Here is a 25,310-nt window from a genome sequence, read left to right as displayed (position 1 = left end):
ACAGAAACTAACCATTTTGCGCTGTGTTGTTCGCTCTATAAAGATCTGCTATGCCCTGGATAAGCAGAAGCCTCCTGAAGGCTTACAAGCCCATTCCACCAGAGGATATGCTGCAACCACAGCGTCAGCTCGTGGAGTCCCAGTCCTGGATATCTGTCAAGTCACCAACGTGGGGATCCTTGCACTACTGCCTGGACATTCGGGTCCGAAAGGGGCGGGCATTTCGGTCCTGCAAGACTTTCTAGTTTGAAAGCATTTGTCCACAGCCCACCTCCATGATATGGCTTGGGTATCTATTCAAAGGTAAGGAATCTGCAGCTAGATAGAGTCTCTACCGGATAATGCGGTACGAAAGGTAAGTAACTTGTTCATTATTTCTTTAGGTAGTGAATATGGATGTTATGGTCTAACGTTATTTGACAATTGCAATTGTAATCCATGTATAACTCATTTCTGCTTTTTCTATTGTTACTTTTTTTACGTGAACCTGATTTTAGACCTGTACATATACATTTAAGTTCATTTATTATTTGGTTTTGCAGATATTGTGCCTAAATCATAACCACATAGAATCAATACTACCTCGGTTAAAGGCTCAAAATCATTTAACAAATAGACAGATGCTACACCAAAAAGTCACTTCCAGTGGCTATGGCCAACAAACCGCAGCAAAAGGAGCCAGGTAAGAATATATATATTTTATTATAAAGTGCTTGAATAAAAATATTCACAACTCCGTCCATAAAATCTAATTGTCAGTATAATTGATTTAAAATGGTGATGATATTTTAATCACTAATCACTTCCTTGCTTAATTGCTCTCACATATTGTTCAAGTATACATCTCTTTTTGATTGTGTGTGCCTATTGCTCTACAAAAGCGAAAGTTAAAAACTTCAAATGTCCGGATTCTTCTGGAAGCCTTGGGAGTTTCAAATTTTAGATCAGCTATATCCCTATGTTTTTTTAAATTGTTCACTTGGTATCATTAAGAGTCATTGAGTTGTAAGCACCCTTGCTATCTCCTTCATACTCTTCGCATTTGGTCACCATGGATTCCAAAAAAGAAACATAATTATCTACAAGAAAAGGAGAATTGTGTGCAAATTATTGAAGGTGGTTCAAGCTAGCACTTCCAGTACATAGTACACCTTGAAATTTGAAACTTTAAAATAAATTCACTGCTTTGGTAGATCCATGCTTAAGCACTCTGTTATGCCCTCCAGTCTAAATGTTTTTCTAAACCATGTCCCATAAATAATAAAACACAACGGTTGTTATTTCTTGAGCTCCAACTCTGGTTGCTTACCCCTCATGGACAACAGACCATACTATTGCTGTGACTCCTCCCGAGTCACTTTTTTGGTGTACATAGACCTCTTGGTGGGCCACCTTACATTATTGGCAGAACAGTGGTAGATTGGGGGAGGGTAAAGTAGGCAGGAAGAGATAGAGAAGGGGTTTCTGGGTAGTGAGGGAAGGTTGGGAAAGAAGGGAAACAATAGGAGTGAAGCTAGAGGAAGGTGTAGTATTATTTTACTTTTCATTGACTTTACATTATTACATTAAGACACTATAGAATACATTAACAGAGGTGATGATTGCACTAGGTCAAAATCCCCAAACTTACACCAGCAGGACAGATATAATCCCTTCCAATACCTTTGAGTCCTGGCAGTCCTGGATTGACTTTGGTATATTAACCATTTTTTGGAGCACACAATTACCTGTAAGTGGTCCTGACACTATGGCAGATTTTATTTAAACAGGTATGTTTTTAATAGTGTCCTGGAGGACAGATGATTTTTGATTACACATGGCTGCATTAGTAAGGCTTTCCACATCTGTGATTCTGTACAAAGAACCACTGCCTAATCTCAATTTCTTGGTAGGTGCAATTGTTATGAGGCAAGCAGATGAGGAATGCCATTTATGTGATGGGCATATGGCTGAATCATCCTTTCCAAGTTTAGGACACAGGCCCAAGATGGCTTTATCTAAGATTGCAGGTGTTTTAAATGAGATTCTTTTTGCAGCTGGTAGCCAATGTAATTGATTTAAATATCCAGAGATTGGGATATTCATGGAAGATTCAGCACATTTCTGGCTGCATTGTTTCTGATGATCTGCAATTTATGGATGACATACTTGAAAGAGTTAGATACACGATGTTACAGTAATTCAGCCGAGATCTTAACATGACCTGAAGGACAGTGCATTGAAGCCCAGGAAGAAGTAGATCAATTACTTTACTCATTTTCTTTAAAGGAGGAAAGCAGGTAGAATTTGCTTTGGGGTGATGAGTTCATCATCAGATATGAACCCAAGATTGCAAAGAACATTTAGTCTAAAGCTGGCTAACCCTGGCTCCAGAAACCCCAATGATCTGAAACTTATCGGATTCATACACAAAACATACACTTTGTGTATCATTAAAATAAATCCATTCCTACTGCTCTAACCGTTATAGCCACCACCTTCATGCTGCTTGCCTTCAAAAACCATAGTATCCAGGAAAGAATAATTATCTCTGGGGAATCACAAGTTGTGTATAAATTATAGAATGATGTGAAAACCAGTTAGAATTAATCAGAGGTATTAATAACCCTCTCAGCAGGTCTTAATCTTAAGCTTGGCCATGTACATGCTTGAAATCCAATCACTAAACCCTGTTTAGTACAGTCTTGGCTACCCTGTGATAATGTTGAAAACTGTTTGCATCTGATGCAGCTATCTGGGACAACACCCTTGTTGCTCAGGGGAAGCCTAATGCACGATTCACCATGAGTTCCAAATAATGTTGTATGATGCTCCCTGCATCTGACAACAGATAAAACATGGTGCAGGTTTGCAACAGTGGTCCAATTATTGTTATAAAACAAGAAGGATGCCCATTAAAGAGCATCTTCAAAGCTTATTTCACTGTAAAAGGGATATATGGCGTGTTGGAAATTGGGTTGTTTGTCGACTGGGGTGTGAGCCATGGTCAAGCAACAGCCACAATCCCTTGCAAAGTGAACCACAAAAAGTTGCTAAATTGACCCGTGCTTAGCCCTTGGTAGCTTGGCACAAAAAACTGTCAGGCTTAACTTAGAGGCAATATGTAAAGTATTTATGCAGCACTAAAACAGTAATAAAGTGACAACACAAGGAAAATCACATTAATTTAGTGAAATAGAGAATGTTTTAATAAATTATTTGACACCAAAACAAAAATAATCCAATCAGTAGAACTAGTGTTATGAATTTTTCAAGATTTAAGTGAAAATAGTGCCAAAAGCCTAAAACACCATCTATCGATATCTGGTTGTGCTGAACTAGGTCAAAGTCATAGGTTCCTGCGGACCACGATGGGGCGCAGGTCGACTACAGTCACCAGTTTAGGCCTGATGAAGTTTTACCTTCTAAAACCCGTACCAGGGGTCCAGTTCACTATAGAGGGGGTGTGAGGAGCAGGGAGAGTGTCATGCGAGGCTGCCGGTGCAGAGTGAAGAGCAGGCCAGGTGTTGCTGGTGGACGTTGCTGGAGCTTCGTGTTGGGGGTCCTTCGCTAGAGGTTGATGCTGTAGTGCAAAGAGGTGGCTGCTGAAGCTTTGCATTGAATCGCAGTGCGAACTGGAAGGTCCTGGTGTGAACTGGCCTGCTCACAGTCACGAAGAGCCCAAAAACTTGATTACAGTTCTCTGAACCACACCAAGGGTCCAGGAGTGGAGGGGCACCACTTGAGGTTCAGGAACTCACTTCAGCTGGGTCCAGGGGATGGTGTAGGATGTGGGGGAGCCATTTATGTCCCTTAGGCTCAGGTCAGGAGGCCAGCATACTAGTCTTTGGAGTCACTCTGGTGTCTTGGGTTCAAGGGTGAAGTTGCAGGTCAATTTCTCTTCTCACCCAGGTAAGACAGCATCAGGAAGCAGGTAAGCACAGTTGGGCAGCAGTTCCTTCAGAGCAGCAGTCCAGCCGAGTGGCAGTTCTTTCAGCAGCACAACAGTCATTCTTTCTGGCAGAGTATCCACAGGTCCATCAGTGTACTGAAGAGCTGGTGTCTGAGGTCCACGTTTTATACCCTGGTGCCCTGGTTCTGTAAGGTGGGAGAAGCTTCTAGACAGTGGCTTTGAACTGCATGGAATTTCCTGCATCCCCTGCTCTGGCTTCAAGCTGGCTGCAGTGCCACTGTTGGGGTCGTTAGGCCCTTTGTGTGAAGGCAGAGCACAGACTATTCAGTTGCAAGTGCGTCTTTGCTCAGCTCCGCCCCCATCCTGCCAGCAGATCACCCATTCACGAACATCTCATCCCTCTATTTTGTGATTGTCTGAGAGGAATTCAATATAGAAACACATTCCTTCTCACTGTGCTCCTCATGTCTGTGCTGCTGTAGACGAACAAACACATTAATTATCTGATGTCTAGGAGATAGTGTTTAATAGCATGGCAGTGGCATATGTGTTACTAAAGGGCAAGTTCCATCCCTCTAATGCATTAGCTTGTCTTGATAAAAAGCCGGCAACATCTGCTTTGAGGTTAAGCACTCTTTCTGTGGAAGCAGGCCCCTGATGCCAAATCAAAAGCTGTACTCAGGTGAACTAATATCTGGGTGATACTCATGAAAGCTCTTTTTCTTTCACATATGGTAATGCAACAGCTGTGCAACCAAGCCAGGCCTAAAACTCACTCCTAATGTGATTGGAAACAAAAATAACTTTGTGAAACCATTCTGATTATCTGACAACAGAAGGAACTGAGTGGAAAAGATGTCCTTTTGTTTTTTGCTGTGCGTGCCCAACATAACATGTGTTTACCGTGTAAGTCAGCAAACGAAGAAATGCATGAGGTTAAAGTGTAGGATAATTAAAATATTGCAGGTTACTTTTGTTGCTGGGTAACTCTACTCCACAAATCTCATGTGAAAGTCCTGGCTTGATTCAAGCCTGTTTGCAATGATGTGCCCCATTCTTTGGCATCTGGTTCAGTTCTACATAATTTATGTCTGCCTACAGTGGCAAAACCCAATGTCATTGCCTAAGGTCTCATCATTTCCTCCAAATATTGTGGAAAATGATGCCGCAGGTTAAATAAGCAGTTGGGGTGCATTAAACAGCTGTTTAAGACCATTATTATGGCCAGGAGAGTCCCTTGGGTGGGTTGCCAACCCAGGTCTCTTGACAGTGATTGTGCTGTAGTTAATTTTGATAACACCCCTATTGCTGGTTTTCTATTATCTCATTAGCCACTAGCCAATGAGTCTTCTGCTGGTATCTTTCCTCTTCCGCTTGGCTATTTCTATAATCCCTCTCTCCTTTGTTGTGTGGGTCTTTAGACTGTTGAAGTTACCCCCTACTGTTCTGTCAGTCACCAATTTCCAGGCCATACGTTTGAAGGTGGTATATCCACTTCCAAAAGATTCACTCCTTTGAGCTCTCTGTGTGATAATGATTGAGTGTCCTCCATTCATGGTGAGAGATTTTCTCCTATTCTAGGTGATTCTTCACTGTGCTCAGAGTCTTTTGACATCTTTATGGTCCTTAGTTGGAACGTTGCTGGTCTCAAAATGGGGAATGAGGCTTTCTATACTCTCTTGTTGAGATTCAGAATTTTGTGCCTAGAAGAAACCTGGGATATTGTTTCTAATTTTCATTTTGATGGTTATTTTTCTTTCTCTATTCAAGCTATCTCTTCATCTCATGTGAAGGCAAGATGTGGTCTTCTTATTTTGGTTTCATTAAACTTAGACTGCCTAGCCACAGTGATCCATACCAGTTCACCAAACCTGGCTGCAGTCCTGTTGATGTTTATTAACTTTCTTGGTTTACTTATAGTAAACCTTTATAACACTTTTTCTCTGTCTGTATCCCCTGGTCAAGCTCAGGTTTCTAGAACGTTTCTTGGCAGTTTGCCAAAAACTACCCTGGCAAACAGCTTTGTCATCTTGGCTGGTGATTTTTTATATGCACCCCCGCTCACAAGGGTACTTTGCTCAACATGATGATATGGACCATTATCCTTTCGGGACTATGCATTTCTCACACATTTCTCAGGAGAATCTCATGAATTTTATTATTGCTGAGTTTAATTTACTTTCCATCTCTTCCACTTCAATTAATATTCAATCTGAAGTGAATATACCTACTTTTATTGGTAGAGGTGCTGCCAGTGTGATTGATTACATCCTTGTTTATTTGTCTGTGGTTCACTTTCTTTTAAACTTTGAGGTTGTCTGGTGTCCATTGAGTGACCTCAACCCTTTAACAGCTTCCTTTATTTGGGACTCCCCTGTGTGTTTTGGATAATGTCAGTTCTTATTCTCAGGGACAACACCTCAGATCGAACAGAGACCTTCCTGATGTTTTCTATTCTGATTTTTTTTTTAGAGTTTGTCAATCGGAGTTTGATATCTGTTTGAATATTAATTTCCCGGACACTCTCATTGTGAGCTCATTTGTCACCTTTGTAGCAATATCAAATCCCTGCTGATGAACAATTGTTTTCCACTGGCTTTAAGCCCTACAAAATAGTTTGATGCTGGTTGTTATAGGGCTCATTGCGTTTTGCTAGAGGCAGTGAGGCCTACTTCTAGAGATTGTTCATATATTGCCAATAGCTGACAATGATGGTCAATGCCCCAAGTGGAATAAGAAATACTGAGTTAGCCACTTGTTGATGGGCTGTGTTCTTTTCCTTGAGGAAAGGAAGAAGATTTTCTGACCTGTCTTCAAAACGTATGGGTTACGATTGAGAGAGATGGGTTTAAATTTAATATGTTGCCTCAGACATTGAGATGTGACCATTGCCGCAGGTCAATACCTGTGTAAAAACATAATATCTCAAGGCATGGTCTCCTTCCCCTTGGTTTGAAGTTCTAAGTTGGTACCTCCCTCAGCTTGGTGGCATTGGGTCTTCAATAGGAGCAAAGTTAACTGTATCAGTGGAAGGCTCTGGCGAGGCTGGGTGATTCGAAATACATAGTAAGGTCCACCAAGTAGTCCTCAGTGATTATGTTAAGTTGTTAGGCACATTGCACTTTATAATGTCCTACCAGGACAGTGCAAATTATATGCTGCTTGGCAATTTGTTACTTTTTCTTTTTTAATGTTTTAATGGATGTGAGACTCTGGGTTGTGGCCTTTTTATTGAGCTTTAGTGTAGCAAAATTTTAAATGTTAATTTTGTTATGTTTTTCTTTTATAGGCTGAAGTTGTCTGTGGTGGATTGTTTTAAATATTAAATGTATGTTGCACATTATTGATTTTATGGTATTTGTAATTGTTTTTATCAATGAATTGGGTAATGTGAAATATTTCATTAAGAATTTATTTTTTGGGAATAAAGTATTCTGTCTAACTGATAATAATCTGGGCAGAATAGCCTCAGTTGATATTGCTTGAACAGAAATGGCTTTCAAGGCATTCAAAGCAAAAGACAGAGAGTTAAGTGTGTTAGACAAATCCTCTGTCAGAGCATATTTTCTGCTTCAAACCACCTTCACCATAGAGCTGTATCTAACTTTCGATATGTCGAACCATAATTGCTTTCTCCTGATATGCTTTCGACTAAACTTAATCCATCATCTGTTGGCTATCCCCCGTGGTAGCTCATTCGACCCTGTTTTTATTCCATACAGTTGCTACAGCGCTTCCACTCAGGACACTTTGTGCTTTACAATGTTTTGACCTTTTTACAAAAACATTTACAACTCCTTTACTGTCCCTTTGCCAACTGGCAAGCACTTTGCCCCATTTCAACTTGCTATGTTTTATTTAATAATGGTATCTGATGTGCACACGGTTTTATTTGGCTTGTTTTTTAAACTGGTGATGTTCGATTACAGTAAATGTTATCTCAAGTATAATGTTTTAGTGATGTTGTCTTTTATGGTTTTATCTGCAAAAACTAATAAAGATGATGATAATATGATGTTTGTTTTTTCAAGTGTGAAAGCAATACTTTAGCGTCTTGGGGAAAGGCAGTGTTGTGTTTTGAGGCAGTGCTGATTTAAAAGAATACTGCTGCATATTGCCTGCTAAAATGAAAGTTGTAAAAACAGCATCTGCCTTTCCTACCTGGGTAAAGGTAGGCACGCTTTCAGTGTGGGGGAGGGTGTGGTGAAGCAGAAGCAGGGACACTGAGCCGCATTATGAAGAATGGCTGTCGAGCATGGCAGTACCTGCCAGTTGGAGAAGAGAACAGGGCAAAGCAGAATCTGGTGAGCCATTCTGAACAAGCACTAGCTCTGAAGGGAACTACTTTTTGTACGGATGAGCACCATGTGAAAGGGTTAAATGCTGTCACTCGTAGTGAAGTTAGCCAGCGGCTGAAGTGGTCTCAGCCATTATCTGGTGCAGCATATTGTGGTGGGCGGACTCAAAATGTGAATGAGGCCAAGGGATGAAAAGGGGTGGACTAAAGTTCTAATAAGTAGGTATCTTGTATATATATAATTTTAGTGAAATCAAAAGGTCTTGGCTAGCAGCACTCAAATACAGCATATCCTTTCTCATCTGACAACAGTTTCAGTCGGATCCAAAATATACTGGACTCTGCCTGGCAGAAAGTGGAAATATCATATTTATTCGGTGCTTGTCACAGCTCTTTTTGGCCAGGTAGTCCTTTGCAGTAAATTGGCATATTGATGATAGAGTCCCAGTCCCAAACAATATGTTCACAGATCGACTGTTTTTTTAAACTAACTTAAGATACATAACTAAAGAAAGAGCATTAGGCAAATAGTTACTTGGTTACAACACCTTAAGCAGGTAATACCAATACTTAGAAATCATCATCTGTACCAAAAAAAGACTGGAAGCAGAAGAAACCATTATTATTTATATTGTTTCCTTTGTGCTCGTTTTACCAAAGGCATTATTTATTAAATCACCTCTTGTTCATTTAAAACCGTGCTTTGAAATTTTACAAATGTTTTAATAATTTGACTGCATCAATCAATTTGTGCTCATTCCCTTATTACTGCTGCAAGAAACTAGTTCTCTGAACATAGAGAGAACCGCATACCCAATACTGAACCTGTATGTTTTTTGTTTTTAAGTGCTGGCATGAAAATTATTCCTCAAGATTCACTGCTACCCTCTACCAACCCTTTGTAACATTTTGTCCGACAACTACTGAAGAAAAAAATGTATACATAATTTATAATTTCTAAACTTCTGTAAAATATTCAAATCATTTGGGAGACGGTCCTTTTTTCGAAATATCAGAAATACTTCCCAAATCGTCTGGGCCTATCCATTCTGTCTTTTGTATATGGTAATGCTCTCCAGGCATTAAACTTTTATAAAATTGGAGCTGTCAGAAATATTGCATTTGGCAGTTTTCCTCTCTCCTGTCATGAGGAGCCTATTATGGGAACACAGAAGAAGGTGGTTATTAATATTTTATGTGCCAGTGAGATATTTCCAGCTGTTGCACTCCAGTATGAAGTAAGGGGTGTATTTTCAGGACAATATCACATTTCTGTGAGTAACTTGAAACTTGGGTGAATGTCTCTTTATCCAGGATGGTGTCTATGCGAATTTAGCTGTTTAGATGGATGGCAGAAGATGCTGTGTTGGGTTCATGTATGTTAGGGAAAATTGTAAGATGTACGTGCTCAGGCTAACAAAGCTGTTACTGAATGCTTGCAGAGATGCCAGTGGTGCTGAAACCCTGTCTCCATTAATGGAAAGCTTGGAAGTACTTCACTTGAACTGCAATGGAATAAGTAACCTGCCTCAGCTTCAACTAGGCCGACTACAAAATTTAAGATGTCTATTTTTGCAAGGTAAATATTGTACTGTACTTTATCATTTGTATACCACGTCTTCATGCCTAATAAGCCTTGGTGCATTTCCGCAAGGTCGAGCCCATTCTGAAATTTCAATGTGGTTTATTGTTTAAACCCCAATTCAGAAAGCAAGAGCCTTTCTTACAACAGTCAGTCAGTACCTCCTCGCTTATGTACCAGATTTATACACTGTAATACATGGAGTTGGTTCCCCATTCAATATATCCTCGCATCACAAAGCCCTCTTGTATTACGAAGAGCCGATCATCTGTAGGGGAAGGTCGCCCACTCAGTACTTTTGAAGTACACAGAAGAAAGCAAACACTGACAAAGGCATCAGGACTGGTGTTAAGCTGCTACACAGGCATGCAAAAATGCTGTTTGCACGTGATCTGCACAAATGCAGTTTAACACGTTGTCAGCACTACTGATTTGCCAATACTGGAGGTTAGGGGGGGCTAAAGATGATTACTTTGAGTATTTAGGAGATAACAAATTGAAGGTGGCAAACAGTGTCATGACTGAGTGTCCTTTTCAGATTTAAAATATCACTAATGAATTCTAAAAGAAGCACTCCATAGAGGGCGGACTGACACATCAACACAGCCAATAGTATGAGATGAGAGAGCTATAATTCTCTAGAACCCAGTGCTTGCAATGGAAATATAGAAGTATTCCCTGTTTCAGAGAGCCTGTTTGCTGCTGAGAAGTGCCAGTACTCTTCCATTCAATGTATTGGAGTAGTGCTGAGAACCTGAGAAGTGCTGGTACTATCCCTTCCAATTTAAAGAAGTGAAGGTACTGATTACCTGATTTTAATAAATTGGTAATGGTACATCTTGTAGGCAAGATGTCTGTGAAGTCCGATCTAATGATCTATGACCCTACAATTTTACACTTTGTGCAAATATGTGCTTCATGATGCCTAGCCTGCCAGTGCACCTTTTTATTTTCCTTGTTGAAGTAGGGAGCAAAGTATATGTATTATACGTTCTAGATATTTTTGAAAAACCCTGAGTGGGAGTTTATACGGCATATCTGGCAAGTTTCACTCAACCTGTGTGTGCCATTTCCATATTTTTGGTGTATTTTCTAATGCATTTTGCGTGACACTTTGAGTGACACTTTATCATGGGTAGAGCAAAGCAGTTAAGTCCATGTGATAAAATAGATATTAGGACTTCCACACTTAGCCCACAATTCAAAGGGATCTCTGCTAAAAATCAGCATAGGGCTGGAATATAAAATAGGTCTGGGGACCAAAATAAAAATGGCCCCCATTAGAAAGCCAGTTAGCTAAAAACGCGGCCTTCTTTGGGAAATCAGGCCAGTTTTGAATTGTTAAATACATGCTTCTGTGTATTTTGCAAGGTACTGCATGCATTTGTAGTTGCTGCAGGCAATGTTTTTGGCAATATTGGGAAATCAACAGTAAAAACTGGCCCACCTGGCCATAAAAGACCCACAGACTGCGAAAAATCCGGACCATAATCTGTCAGGTCAGCCTATTGGGCACTGCCTGATTGCCCGATAGACCAGACCGATCCCGCTAAAAAGGCATGACTGGTAAAGGTCATTAGTAACACACAACATGATACTGTTTGGCAATTACGTCGTAGGCTTCCCCTTCCAATATCTCCATTTGCCTCTTTCTTTCTATCTCTCTCTCTCTTTCTCGCTCTCATTCATACTTTCAAATATTGCAAATTATTCTGTTTAGTTTGTTTTTTGTAAAATACAGAACCTGTGAATAGCAATTTATTATCGGTAAAACAACTTTAAGTTGGTACATTAGTAGCTGAAATGGCGTTTATCAAACCTACATTGTCAGAATAGATTATTTTCTTAAATGACTATTGGACAGGGCCTTGCTTTTGACAGTTACACTATTTGGGAACTCATGACCCCAAATTACACTCAATTGGTAAGAATTACAACTCATATCCATTAAACATAGACTCAGATACTTAGAAGAAATGGCATTTACACAGGAATGAACATATGATGTTGCAAAATCCATGAGGCTATTAAAACAGGACCTGTCTGCATCACAAATAGTACAGAATTGCACCCTTGAAACCATTCAAATGCTTATAAAGTTAAATGGTGAAAGAAAATGAGATTCTATGTTCAATGCGGAATAGCCTATGCATGACAAAACACTGCTTATTAAATTCACGTCTAGCAGTACAGATTTGGTAATAAAAGGATCCCCATAACAAACACGTAGCTTTCTCAGAAACATGTGCACTGCCCCGAATATGCACTGCCCAAAAATATTCAAGACTATCCCTAAAAAATGCCCCTGCTGTACCACAAATGTACTTTAGGCTGCCCCTAAAATATAGGGAAGACTCAGCGCACCGAGCTGAAACCCCAAAATTCTTCACAATCTCCTGATATATTAAGGCACTCAATATTAGTCAAAGGCTCAATTTCCCTCCACGAATTACATAATAATAATAAACCCTTACACTTTTCCCCTGATAAACCGTGGCGAGTCGAACGTGCCGAAAGTTATCAGGGAAAACACCCCAAAAAAGTAAAAACAGGGCATTTAGTGTGTTAAAAAACGATTCTACATGTTATGCCTCATTATCTGGTTGAAAACTCAGAATAGGTGTTTTTTTACCACATGTGGTAAAGACCTCACCATGAAATAATTGTATTGAACTGGTGATTACCCTACCGTTTTCCAACATGCTTGTAATGTGGGCCTCAGACTTCCCATGAAAATATGTAAGCAGCTGTTCCCGAAATAACCAGACTGCCTCCCAAATATGCACCAGCATGCTAATTAGCTACACATTGAATTACGAATAATTACACATGTTTGCAACTTAAAGTCCCATTCACCGGGACTTAGCTCCGTTCATCATACCTTAAAGTGTTATGTCGGGTTCCGTCTTCACCCAGAGGCTATTCACTAGGGGCAGGAAGGTTGGCTGAGTGCTCGGGCTACATGGACGGACCGGAAGGACCTAGCAGGGCCAATAGGCTCTGAATCTCTCCAGTCTGCCCAATTATCACCTGGAAGACGGGAAAATGTGTCTGCAGTTCCATGGCTGAGACACAAGTCATTGCACAGTTTCCAAAAGCCCACAATTGGCCAAAATTGTATTGATTTAAAAGACTGATGAAGCTCTGTACTGTCACTAAAAAAACAACCAGGGTGTAACAGCTGCAATATACAGACATTCTGCAGTGAGACCTTCATTGTAATCTATCAGCAATTAGACAGTGGACGGCAAAGCATGAACAGTTATCTTTATAGTCCAATCAGCACAGAGGGCAGTCCAGAACAGGAAAGAGAATGCCCAGGTATCTTCTGGGGAACCACGTGAGTAGATAAGTGATGGAACAAAACAAAGTAAACAGCTTAGCCAGGCTCAGAATGAATGGCTTCCACAGCAAAAAGTAAACTGGCCTGGCTTACAGACTTCGACTAACAGACTGCTGACAAAACCTTCCACTGCCTCTCTGAGCTGCAGCACTGTGTGAGGTGCCAGCAATGCGAATAATGTTTGCTGTGGTATTTTAGTTAGTGATGATGACACCAGCTCCAAAATGCGTTGTACTAACCCAAGATGCGTGGTACTTGTTGGCAGCACTGCAACACATGTAAAACTCTTGAGCAGTTTTCTGGACTAGATGGCGCTTAACATGTTCCTCTAGTACAGAAAGTGGCACTATGGCTTACTTTACCAGACTTGCCTAAGCCTTTTCTCTGACTCACACACCTAATACTAACTTCAACCTAATTGTTATACAGAGTGTCTTGAAAATGGGAAAAATTTAGTTCCTTATTACAGGCTCTGCAGGAACACGACAGACACTGATATTCACCCAGGAAATCCAGTTGCTGAAAGCAGCCAAGATGTCTAGGTCATATGCTGCAAATTCCCCTGGGAAACGGTGCAGTTTTCCTGATTCTACTGGTAGTTCCTTCTTGCTGGGGAGGCTCTCAGGATCACACTTGTGGGCCCACTGACTTTACCTTGGTATAGTTAACCCCTCAAGAGAAGTAACAGCGAACATTTGAGGTCCTCATACTGAGGTCTTGATTGTGAATCTTGCATTTTCCCAAAAATCAGTAATGGGTCTAGATATTGAATCCCGGCATTTATCATAGGCAGAGTTGCCTACATTGGGCAACATAAACATTTTTAATTTGTGATTTTTTCATTGTGGTATTTATTTATTTCTATCAGGTAATGAAATCAGTCAACTTGAAGGATTAGAAGGCTTACAGTTTCTGCAAAAGCTTGTGTTGGATCACAACCGCATTAAAATGATCTCAGAAACCTCTCTGGCTAAGCAGAGACGTCTCTTGGAGCTTCACCTGGAAGAAAACAGACTGCGAGAACTGACCAATTTGCAGCATTTGCTCCAGCTGAAAAAGCTTTTTCTTGGATTTAACAAAATTCAGGTACTGTTTATTTGTGATAAATATAATTGAGATGTCTACATTTAGATGCAGGAGTTTACAGAATCCTTTGACATGTTGGCACAGATTGGGAGTGTTACACCCTTTGATTTTCTCTATGTCCAGATTTATCTGCAACCCATCAATTTCCTTCCTCATGCAGCTTGATACTTCTTACTTATCCACATCTTCTGACTCTTCTTTCAATGTAGGTATTTTTCTTGCGTCTCCATAATTCTCAGGTTATAAACCATCATGTACTATTCATTCAGCTATCCCTCCCCAGAACCTTGGCCTCCAATCCCTCTTTGTTCTGCAAATAGAGAAGGTACACATTAATCTTCAAAAAGCAATTTCTCACCTTACCACGAGGTGCTGATAGGTTATAACAAGTTATTTTCATATACTGACTCATACTGCTCTTCTGCCATTTTTAAGTGCCATACAGAATAACTGTTAGTATTATCAAATTTCATGGTGTACATTAAATATAACTTTACCTTAACAATAGCTTCCAATAAAACACCCATAACCTATATGGCAATCGCTACCAGTGTTATCAATCCTACTGAGAAGGCCTGTCCACCAGTCCTTTCTGCCCTATGTGTCCCAACTTGCCTAGTAACTAAAGAAGCAGTGAGCTTGACTGTTATCTGCTCATGAAATGAGTGATTTATGGAGAACACTTGGACATGTCTTGTTCCTTTCAGTTTTACTCTCCTTTGTGAATTGAATAGTGAGCTACCACTGTCAATCTTTTGTTAAATGTACACCATGAGTAGCCTATATAACAGCCCCTTTCGCGTCATTCAAGATGATTTGTGATGTTTTAAGCTTTTCTGTAGTTGCTACTCACACTGAAAACCGTTAGCAATTCTGGCATGCTCATAGGATAATATGTGGCCTTCACAGTATTGCAATGCTCACCAAATATCTATGCTATCATCTGTATGTATCACTGAGCTTCTGGACAACATTCTTGGCAGCACTGTTTTTGAATGCTGTCATCATGTGAACAGTTTTACTTTCAGGTTGTTCCTCATCTGGACTGCCTGATCCTGCAGACTTACTTAACTATGCATTATTTGCTCCTGTTCATATATTCGGTTGCTTTTAAGGCCCTAATAACTTAACATTCATACGTATGTATCGAGCCACATTGTTGGTGCTCTAGTTTTCTGATAGATACTTCTAACTGCAGATAGCTCGCCTTATATGCTCAGCAGTGCTCCTGCACACAGCTAGGTGGCACAATGTAGCTGTGCGGTGACTCCTTACCTTCCTGGAAGTGACAGACTGTTTATAAATTCAACCCCAGCACCCTGTTGTCAGTTCCTTTCTTTTGGCACCTTTCGCACAGATCCGGAGCTCTGCTCCCATTCCAACGTCTTCTAAAAATTAATTCCAGTGCCCTAATGAACTGTGTGCCAACCCAAAATTACAAGTTTTAAACTACACTGCGACTATAGAGAATAGATATCAGTTAAGGATCTGCACGAGGTGTGTCTCTGGTGTCTGGACTCAGGCCACGACCTGAAGTAGTGCAACAAATGTGTCCTAACAAAACAGGCCACAGGGAGACCGGGGGAATTAATGGTATCAGCAAAAATGTCTCAACAGGTATTAATATATTAACAACTTAACACATAATGAATAAAGACACACAAAGGGAATCACTAGATTAATTACTATGTTTATACAGTCAAAATAGTAAAAAAGAGAAAATATTCAGCAGCATAAACATTTATCAACAATGTGCGCAGTGAGTGAAGTAAAGTGAACTAATAGTGCTAGTGAACCAGTGCCTGTGAAATGCGCATGTGAAACCTATTAAAAGAAATAAGCAAACAGCATGTAGGCAAAGATTTGTACGATTTTAGTTCATGAACTTGGTATTGAAAATGAAAGTTCAGAAAATATCATGTAATAAATCAAAAATCCAGGTTTTGCTGTATCAGATGTCAACAGCGTTTCAACCCCAGTTATTAATGGGTCATCATCAGGGCAATAACATGCATAGATAATGTAGTACTGAGGAATAAGCCGGAGAGTGTTGCAGTGAAGACCGTTTAAGAAAATGTAGCGAGGCAACAGCCAGAACAATCCCCAACATGCTTCTAAGAACTATAACAGAAGTTAATTACTGTGACGTTCTGAATAAGGAGCCTGTCGTCCTAAATTACTCCAAAAATCAGTAGAGATCTAGAAAACCAAAATCAATCAAGGGGGTCCAACCCAAGTATGAATTATGTGAGGCTTAGAGCAATGCAGCAATAACTACGCAGACTGGAGCAAATCAATCACAGGTAACAAATTATAATGCACGCTGGTCCTTCAAAAAACCAATCAATGTCACCTCAGAGGTGATAAGTCATAATTGGGTTGGACTTCACTGCAATTCTCTCCTGCATATTCCTCAGCACTACATTATCTATGCACATTATTGTCCTGATGATGACCCGTTAATAATTGCAGTCGAAACGCCATTGGTATCTGATACAGCAAAACCTGGCTTTTTGATTTATTATATGATACTTTCTGAACTTTCATTTTCAATGTTTCATTTTCCAAATTCATGTACTAAAATCGTGAAAGTCTTTGCCTATATGCTGTTTGCTTCTTTCTTTTAATGTTTTTCACATGCGCCTTACACCACCACTGGTTCACAAGCACTTACTGCACCCATATTTGATAAATGTTTATGCTGTTGAATATGTTCTCTTTTTTACTATTTTAACTACATAAACACAGGAATTGAGCCAGTGCTTCCCTTTTTGTGTTCTCATTCATTATTTGTTATGTTGTTGCTTTAGTAATACCTTTTGAGACACGGCTGCAGATACCACAAATATGCCCAAATACACTGGAAAATGAGCTGGGCCCAGGAGGCGAAGCTGTACATTGCCAAACTCAAGAAGAAGTCACAGCATTTGCATAAGTCCCTTTCGTGAAAGCAGGTAACATTATGTTCAAAGTCCTCCTGCAAGTTAGAATGGAAGTCCAAGGGCAAACATAAAAAAGTGAAGCAGGAATCAACCCCAAACCGCCACACAGAACCTAAAGAGAAGACGTAGGGCGTCATCATGTGAGATGTTCACCTTGGAAGTCGGTCAGGGGCCAGTTCCACAGCTGATCCCAGTGCGCCCTCGGCAGTTGCCAATGACACAGCAGATTGAAGACATTAAGGAGGCCATTCTGCATATTTATGGCTTCATCCCTGTTCCCTCTAGGGCACATTAAGGCAAGCACAGGGTCCTCCAATTCGGCTACCTACAGCGGAACCATCCTCAGAACTGATTGACCCCTTAGAACTTACTTCCAGACCCATACCAACATGGATACAGGCTTCCACTGTGGCTGCAGGACCTGTGCTGATCTCTACCACATCAATCTCAGTGCTGATGGTGCTGAAGAGAGTCCTGTCCGAACCGGCTTTGGCTCAATCTCAAATAATGTGACGCTTTGAGATTACAAAAACGCAACCAGTTGTCATACACCTCTGAAGAGGCTCCTCTAACAAGGTGTAAACACTGTCAGTAACTCCATTATTTTTTTGGCTCTGATTCAGATGAAGGAACAAACCATAATGTAGATCATGGTGGTGGTAATGGGGATCACTGTGTACCACCTTACTACAAAGATGATGCTTTTTGCATGGATTTACAAGAGATTAGTGGGTTTGCTGCCTCTTCTGATGCAGGGCTTGACCTGTCACTTGGGCCACCAGTGGAAGATAGGGTCAGTTTTGTAGTGGTGGCCCAGAGGGACTCCTTACGTTATGGATTTGCAGCTGTCTTCAGATGAGACCAAAACAAACACCCTGCCAGAAATGTAGACTCCTGGGCCAACAAATTCTAAGACCTTGCTCACTTTTAATGAGGCCTTCACAGATACCTTGATGACCACTTGGTCAAAAGCCTGGTCCTGGCCACTTGCAAGTAGGCAGGTGGGTAAGCATCACAGGCTAGTTTCTGGCGATTCTGGTTTGCTTAGAAAATATTCTACTCTAGAGGGATTTCTGTTCAGGCCTCACCCATTCAGTCTTGCAACACATTTGGATAGCAAATCCAAGAGGATTTCTCCAAGTGAATGCTTTCTTCTACCATTACAACCAGTTAATACTGTTTGCTTACGTGACCATTATACACATGCCTTATGGGACATGGCCAGCAAGATCTTGCTGGTGGTTTTGGAACACTCCAGGCCCTCTTTAACTCAAACGATTCATGATGGACAAGATGCAGCCAAATGTGTTATCCGCGCTGGGCTGAATACTACTCATTACCTGGGGAGGGCATTTGGCACCAGTGTTGTGCTTCATAGACATAGTGGATACACTCTGTGAGAATCTCTGGCAGTGTACAGACCTGCCTCGTGGAGATGCCACAGTTGCTCTCTGCACCTCCTGACTTAGAGGACTGTCCTCCTCATTGCAATTATGTCGGCTTATTGCATGAGTGAACTCCATTTACTTTCAGTGTAGACACCTTTTTTTTTATTTTTTAGACAGGTTGACGTTGAGAACTTGGGCTACCTTCTTGCCTAAAGGTATGACTCCCTTTCACTTTGAGCAATGCATGCTTATGCCTCTGTTCTTTGCTCCCCTCATCGTTGAAAAAAGAAGATAGGCTCCATCGGCTGGACCCCAAAAGAGCTTTAAGTTTTTACATTGATAGCACCAAGAAAGACCATGTGCAAAATCAGCTTGCAGAAGTGGACCGTTTCGAGGTGGAAAGTTCTATTCAGCAAAATCTGCAATGCATTGGCTTAGAAGCAGCTCCCAGAAGATCTGAGAATTTGTTCTACCAGAGCTGAAACTGCTACCTCTGTTTTGACTTTTGGAATATCTGGCATTGGCATCTGCGAGGCTGCAGTGTGGGCATCAGTGCACATGTTTACAAATGCACTACTGCCTCAGCAGACAGGTCTGGCGAATAGAGCACTTTACACACTCAGTCCTGCAGGACTTTTTGGTTTGAGCTACAATGCAGGCTATCCACCTCAGGAGTTACTTCTTTGGTATCCATTCTAAGGTGAGAATCTGCAGTTAGAAGTATCCATCACTGATCTCCTGCCTCCCTTTTCTGTGGAATGACGTCTTTTTAGCATCTAAAAAAGAACCCACGTTAGTAATCAGGACACTGGTTCCAACAATTGTTCACACTCCACAACTGAGGTTCTGGAATGAGAAAAACAAGAAACTGATGTCAGAGTGCAGGGTTGCCCCTTATATGTGTTTCTGCTCCATCACTTTTGGAGCAGTATGGAGCTGAGTCAGCACCGCATGGTGTCCCCCAGTGTCACATGGGAGCATTGCTGAAGAAAATCTTTGTAGATCCAGTCTGGTCCCTGGGGAGTATACTCAGGTGCAAAATCTTCAGTTATATATAGTATCCTCCCAAAAGAGCATTACCAAAGGTGATTTGCTTGTTTGTGCAAACCCGTGTTCTAGTATGCATGCATGGTGGTGAGTTGGATTAGACTTTGACCTATTTCTTACCTTTTGCATTGTCATTCTGGTTGTTGTTATTTCAAAACACATGTTTCTCTCTCCTACTCTACTCCTGGGCTGTTGTCTCAATCCAGCTCCCTGTTATCTGCCACAGCAAAAGAGCATGATGCTTTGCAAAGAATACATCAGGCAAAAATACAATGTAGAAGACACCAGTGCTTTTCCATAGTGTTTCCTCCTGTCCCCGCCTGGTGGCCCCAGGCTTCTGTCAAACTTGCTGCTGACTTTAGCACTTAGGGCATCATATAGGTCTTTGTGTTTAGTTTCAACAGAAAGTTGTGTGCAAAGTTTAAAGTAGGATCTCTGCCGTTTACTAAAAACACCTTCTGATAATTACCAATCCGGGTCACTGTTCAAATTTTTTATGAATAATGTTAAAGGAATGTACAACAGTTTCTCCCAATGATGACTGCAAGTGCCATGGTAATTCACTACTTCAGCCCAAATGCCAGTTCAGGGGTAGCAATTATAACTGAGTTCTACACCTAACAAAACCTCAAATCAATGTCAGCAGATCAAGCCTGCCAAAATGTATTTGTAGAAACGCCCTAATAAGTACAGCTATATGCAAATTGCGGTGTGGAAAGCACCAAACTCTGCCTTTTATGCCCCATTTCTGGAGGCTAAACCTGAAATAGGTGCTGTTCATAGCACTTATCAAACTCCAAATACCTTTGTATTGGTTTTTAAGAGGTGTGATAAATAGCACCCTACCCACAGAGGCACTTGTAAATCAAGCCTTAGAAGAAATGATGATGAAAGACTCCATACTGTTCATAAAAACAGTTCATGAAAATGTGAAGAGGAGCAGCCATTATCAAAAGAGTTACTTTCGTGGCCAGAAAGTTACCTCTTTCAGAAACCTCACTTCTGACCATTTTATAATGAAATGTCTTATACATTGTGGCACCTAATTCACAGTCTGTTTAGGTTACAGTGCTACTGTTAGACCTGGCATCCTTGGCATGGTCTCCCCTGTCTTTTTTGCCTCTACTTACCATGTTGTGACTGTGTGCTGGACTCTGTTTTTACTGGTTTTGGTACTCTGGGCACTTTACCACTGCTGACCAGTGCTAAAGTGCTAGTGCTCTTGTGTAAATTGTATGTGTAATTGGCTTTTCCCTGATTTGCATATTTGATTTACTAGTAAGTCCCTGGTAAAATGCAGTAGAGGTGCCCAGGGACGGTAAATCAAATGCTACTAGTGGCCCTAAAGCAGTGGCTGTGCCATCCACACTAGTAGCCCTGTAAACATGGCTCAGACCTGCCACTGCAGTGTCTGTCTGTGCAGTTTTAAACTGCCAATTCGACATGGCAAGTGTACCCACTTGCCAGGCCCTAACCTTCCCTTTTTGTTTCTTTAAGGCACGCCTAAGGTAGGCCCTAGGTAGCCCCATGGGCAGAGTGCAGTGTATGTTAAAGGTGGGACATGTAGTAATGTATTTTACATGTCCTAACAGTGAAATACTTCCAAATTCAGTTTTCACTGGTGCAAGACCTATCTCTGCCATAGGTTAACATGGGAGCTGCCTTTAAATCATATTTAAGTGCAGATTCACTTTGGGTGCATATAGAAATTTGGAGTTTGGTGTCCCTGAACTCACAATTTGAAAATACATATTTTGGTAAAGTTGTTTTTAAGATGGTCAGTTTGAAAATGCCACTATTAGAAAGTGGACATTTTCTTGCTTAAACCATTATGTGACTCTGCCTGCTTGTGTATTCCCTGTCTGGGCCAGACTGACATTTGGGATGTTTGTGAATCCCTTCTAGTCAGTGACACAAAAGGAACTGGGGAGTAGCCTGCCTGTCCTGATGGGCCATCTGTGCTAGAGTGGAGGGAGGAGTGGTCATATACACCTGAATGGGCTATGCCTGCCCTCACACAATGCAGTCTCCAACCTCCTGGTGTGAGTCTGGAGCCAGGCTTGGGCAAGGCAGGATCTTGTGAATAACAGAGACTTTCCTTTGAAGTTTGCCCTCTTCAAAGGCAGAAAGGAGTATAAGCAGTGAACCCAAAACCCTACATTTTCAGATTACTTCTGGAATCAAGTGGAACCTCTGCCAAGGAGACGAGCTGAAGAGCTGGATGAGGAGTATTGCCCCTTTCCCTGGGACTGTGCTTTGCTGGGTTGGCCTTCAGTTGCTGCTTCTGCCTGAAAGAGGACAAAGACTGGACTGTGTTGTGCATACCTGCTTGAGAAGAATCTCCAAGGGCTTGAACTGAGCTTGCCTCCTGTTCAGAAGTCTCAGGGCCATCAAAGACTTCCTCTGCCAGCACCTGGACTCTCTGCTGAGACTCCTGCCCTGTCAAGTGGTACCCTATCCAGTCCCTGGGCCCTTGAAAGGTAAAGTTGGCAGAACAAGGACTGAAATCCACGCACAGAACACCGTGCGGGAACATTTGCAATGCACCACCTGCAACATGGCTGAAAAACTACATGCCACCTGCTTTATGGCTAAAATCGATACTTCACCTGCATCGCAGCTGGGAGATTGATGCATTGCGGCTGGAGAAACGACACAACATCTGCTTGTGGCAGCTGATAATGACGCAAACCCCACGCAAACCCCCTGACACCGTGCTACTGAATTTCTCACACATCATCGCTGGGCGTCAAAGTAATCGTGAACCTGTGCGGACCCGAAGGTTCCCTGTCCGGAAATCAACGCATCGCTCTCTTGTGAGTGAGAAGAAACGATGCACCGCCTACCCGACTGGAGAAGAAACGGCGAACGGCCTCACTTGCGAGTAAGGAATCAGCACATCGCTGACTTTCCAACGCACACTCTCCCGTGAAGCTTTATTTTTGACGCAAACCAGGTACTTTGTGGAAAATCAACATTTCCATTGTTTTCTATGGAGTAGGACTCTTATTTTGAAAATTCATAACTTGACTTGTGTATGTTGGATTTTTGTCATTTTGGTCTTGTTTCATTTATATAAATATTACCTATGTTTCTAAACTGGTGTGTTTTCACTGTATTACTGTGTGTTGGAGCACATACTTTACACATTGCTTCTGGGTTAAGCCTTTTTGCTTGTGCCAGGCTACCAAGGGGGTGAGTGGGGGTTAACCAGGTGTGTTTCTCCTTTACCCTGACTAGAGTGAGAGTCCTTGATTGGACGGGGGTAACCTGACTGCCAACCAAAGACCACATTTCTAACAGCTACTTTTCAAGAACAGTGAACGATGTGTAGTCTGTGTCTGGATGTTGGGGATGTTTTTAATCAGATGGTCTAATATGTAATCATCCTCACACATGAAGAGGTAAGTATTTGAAAGGGAGCTAAGAACCATTGTCTCAGTTGGGCATTGCTGAAGCCCAAAGTGGAAGGTGTTTTACTCAGAGGCCACTTGTGAATCTGTTCTTTTGCACTTTTGCTGCCCTGGGCCAAACTGATAATAACAGACGGGCTGCCCCATATTCTTTGTCCCCTAAACATCAATGTTATGCTTTAGCCTGTGAACCAAGGGAAAGTCATAAATCAGTGGTGGCAGCAATATATGGTTTAAAAAAAAAAATTCCTTACCTAGATTGCTGACTTTGCGTTGGTCCCTACCACACCCAGCATTCCTTAGAAACTGAAAGTTATTGATGGCCATTTTAATAGGTTGTACCTTATACGCCAGTTACATTCATCTGAATAGGACAGCACCACTACATGTTAGTTCTACCAAGCAGGTTACAGAAAATACGCTTGACTATATTTATTTTACACATTGTGTTTGCACCAATCGAAATTAGAATACTTAAACATGTTTCTCCTGGGCAATCATAGCACAGTTTACTGAGAAATGTGATGACTATAACCATTTCTCTGCATCATCACTAGGCACATGAAAATTTCTTGTCTGCCATTAAGCACTTGTGGTACTCCCTTCCCTGCCTGCTATTCATCAGTGCTACTGTTGGCACCCATTTCACTGTCCCGTTGGTGGACCAATATAGGAGCAGCCATCTTCAGGTAGCACCCCTTTCTAGGTAGCAACCCTTTGAGGTAACCCAAGGGCAGAAGCAATTGGTTTTCCCCTTTTTGAACTACTGCAGGTGAACTATTGAAGCTACTATGTTGACAATATAAATTTGCTAACACAGTACTCTCTGCTCTTAACTCTTCTGAGATGATATAACTGTGCTAAATTCAACATTGTCTGCCCTGAAACGTCTAGATCCCTGTGATTGCTTCAGCTCTTCTCTGCCCTTTTGTTCTGTAACCTACTAAAAGCAGAGTTCAACTCCTTCAAGATTATACAATCTGATAGAGACTTCTAGCTGCAGATTTCTTACCTAAGAATTTCATGAGGCGCCAGACTGGATCCAGAAGATTTTTCATGAACAGTACCCCTACTCCTCATAGGTGGCATTGTTGTGCTCCACGTGCCTCGTCGGCGTCATCTGCCCTGGAAATGATGTTGCCACCCAGGTGCGCTGACATCAGTTCTTTACGTTCCTCGCCAATCAGCGCTGTTCCAGAGCAGAGCTACCCCATCAGCCACTTATTTTTTGAGGTTTTTTCCTCCTGGTGTGGCAGGGATGTCCTCCAGGAAGGCTGGCTCCAAGCCCTGCAGAGCCTGTCACCATATGATTTAGATGACCGACCCGCATCTTGTATGTCTGTGGTGCCTTAGGCGTAACCACGACCAGAAGTCGTGTCCAGACTGCTGTGCCATGAACCTGAAGCCTTTGAGGGAGCCATCCTTCAAGCTCCGTTTGAGGTCCTGGGCAAGAGGAAGATACCAGGAGCGGTCGCAGACTTCAAAATCCTTGTTGCACTCCAAGTCTGGTAAGCCCCCATAACAATAAGTCATCAAGAGGTCTTTGATTTCTCCACATCCACAGGTTGATTAGATGCGGGAGTGTCAGCATTCAAGCCCTGGCTCTGAAGTAGGACCTGCACCTGGAGCGAGACTGCAACTCCCTGGATTTCCATGAGCAGGAGTGACCCCCACCCAGCTTCAAGAGTTCTATGAGGCCATGCTGCTCATTTTTGGGCAGGCCCCAGGCAGGGGCCCCTTCTGGTTCCGCTCCGGCAGCCCCAGCTTGAATTGGGCCCTCAGGATCCTTTCCTGGATCCAGGTCAGCGCTGGTTGTACCATCTCCACCTACCCCAGGCCGGTCCCGATGCCAATCCTTCGGTTGCCCTCTGGCGGTACCACCCCCAGTCTGATACCGAGCCAGAAGGGAGTTGATCGACGCCATTTCTGGGTACATTTAGAGCTCTGCCTTCCAGTTCGGAGCCTAAGCCCTATCTTTATGGCTAGGATTCGTAGAGGAATAGGAGGGGTCACTGGGCCTTGAAAAATACCAGCCCTATAGAGATCCTTATATGAACTGGTGTGAGGAACTCAGTGAAGCCAGTGGACTGGATAATTCTCCAGATAGTGGTATACTTTCTCCCCCTACCATGGCTACAGAGAAGGGAGTTTCATTTGCAATGGTATTACTGAGGGCAGCTGAGGCCTTTGACCTTCAATTACCTTCGTTGGCAGTCAAGACTAAAGTCTTCACTGAGGTGCTGCAACCAAGAGTTACCCCCTGAGAACCACTACTCCCATTTAACAAAACCTTCACTGATGTAATTCTGAGTACCTGTTC

The 25,310-nt window shown here is 41.9% G+C and overlaps 1 protein-coding gene across 1 annotated transcript in view; it reads left to right on the top strand.

Moving 5' to 3' along the window:
* Window positions 1-25,310, top strand: part of LRRC9 (leucine rich repeat containing 9) — a 640,455-nt gene that overhangs the window by 490,671 nt on the left and 124,474 nt on the right. Inside the window, exons 26-28 of the mRNA XM_069207426.1 lie at window positions 543-682; window positions 9,632-9,768; window positions 13,983-14,200. Coding sequence (XP_069063527.1) covers window positions 543-682; window positions 9,632-9,768; window positions 13,983-14,200 — 495 coding nt within the window. The remainder of the gene's footprint in view (window positions 1-542; window positions 683-9,631; window positions 9,769-13,982; window positions 14,201-25,310) is intronic.

The sequence above is a fragment of the Pleurodeles waltl genome, chromosome 9 (genome assembly GCF_031143425.1).
Source record: "Pleurodeles waltl isolate 20211129_DDA chromosome 9, aPleWal1.hap1.20221129, whole genome shotgun sequence".
NCBI lineage: Eukaryota > Metazoa > Chordata > Amphibia > Caudata > Salamandridae > Pleurodeles > Pleurodeles waltl.
This window is presented reverse-complemented; position numbering and strand designations above follow the sequence as displayed.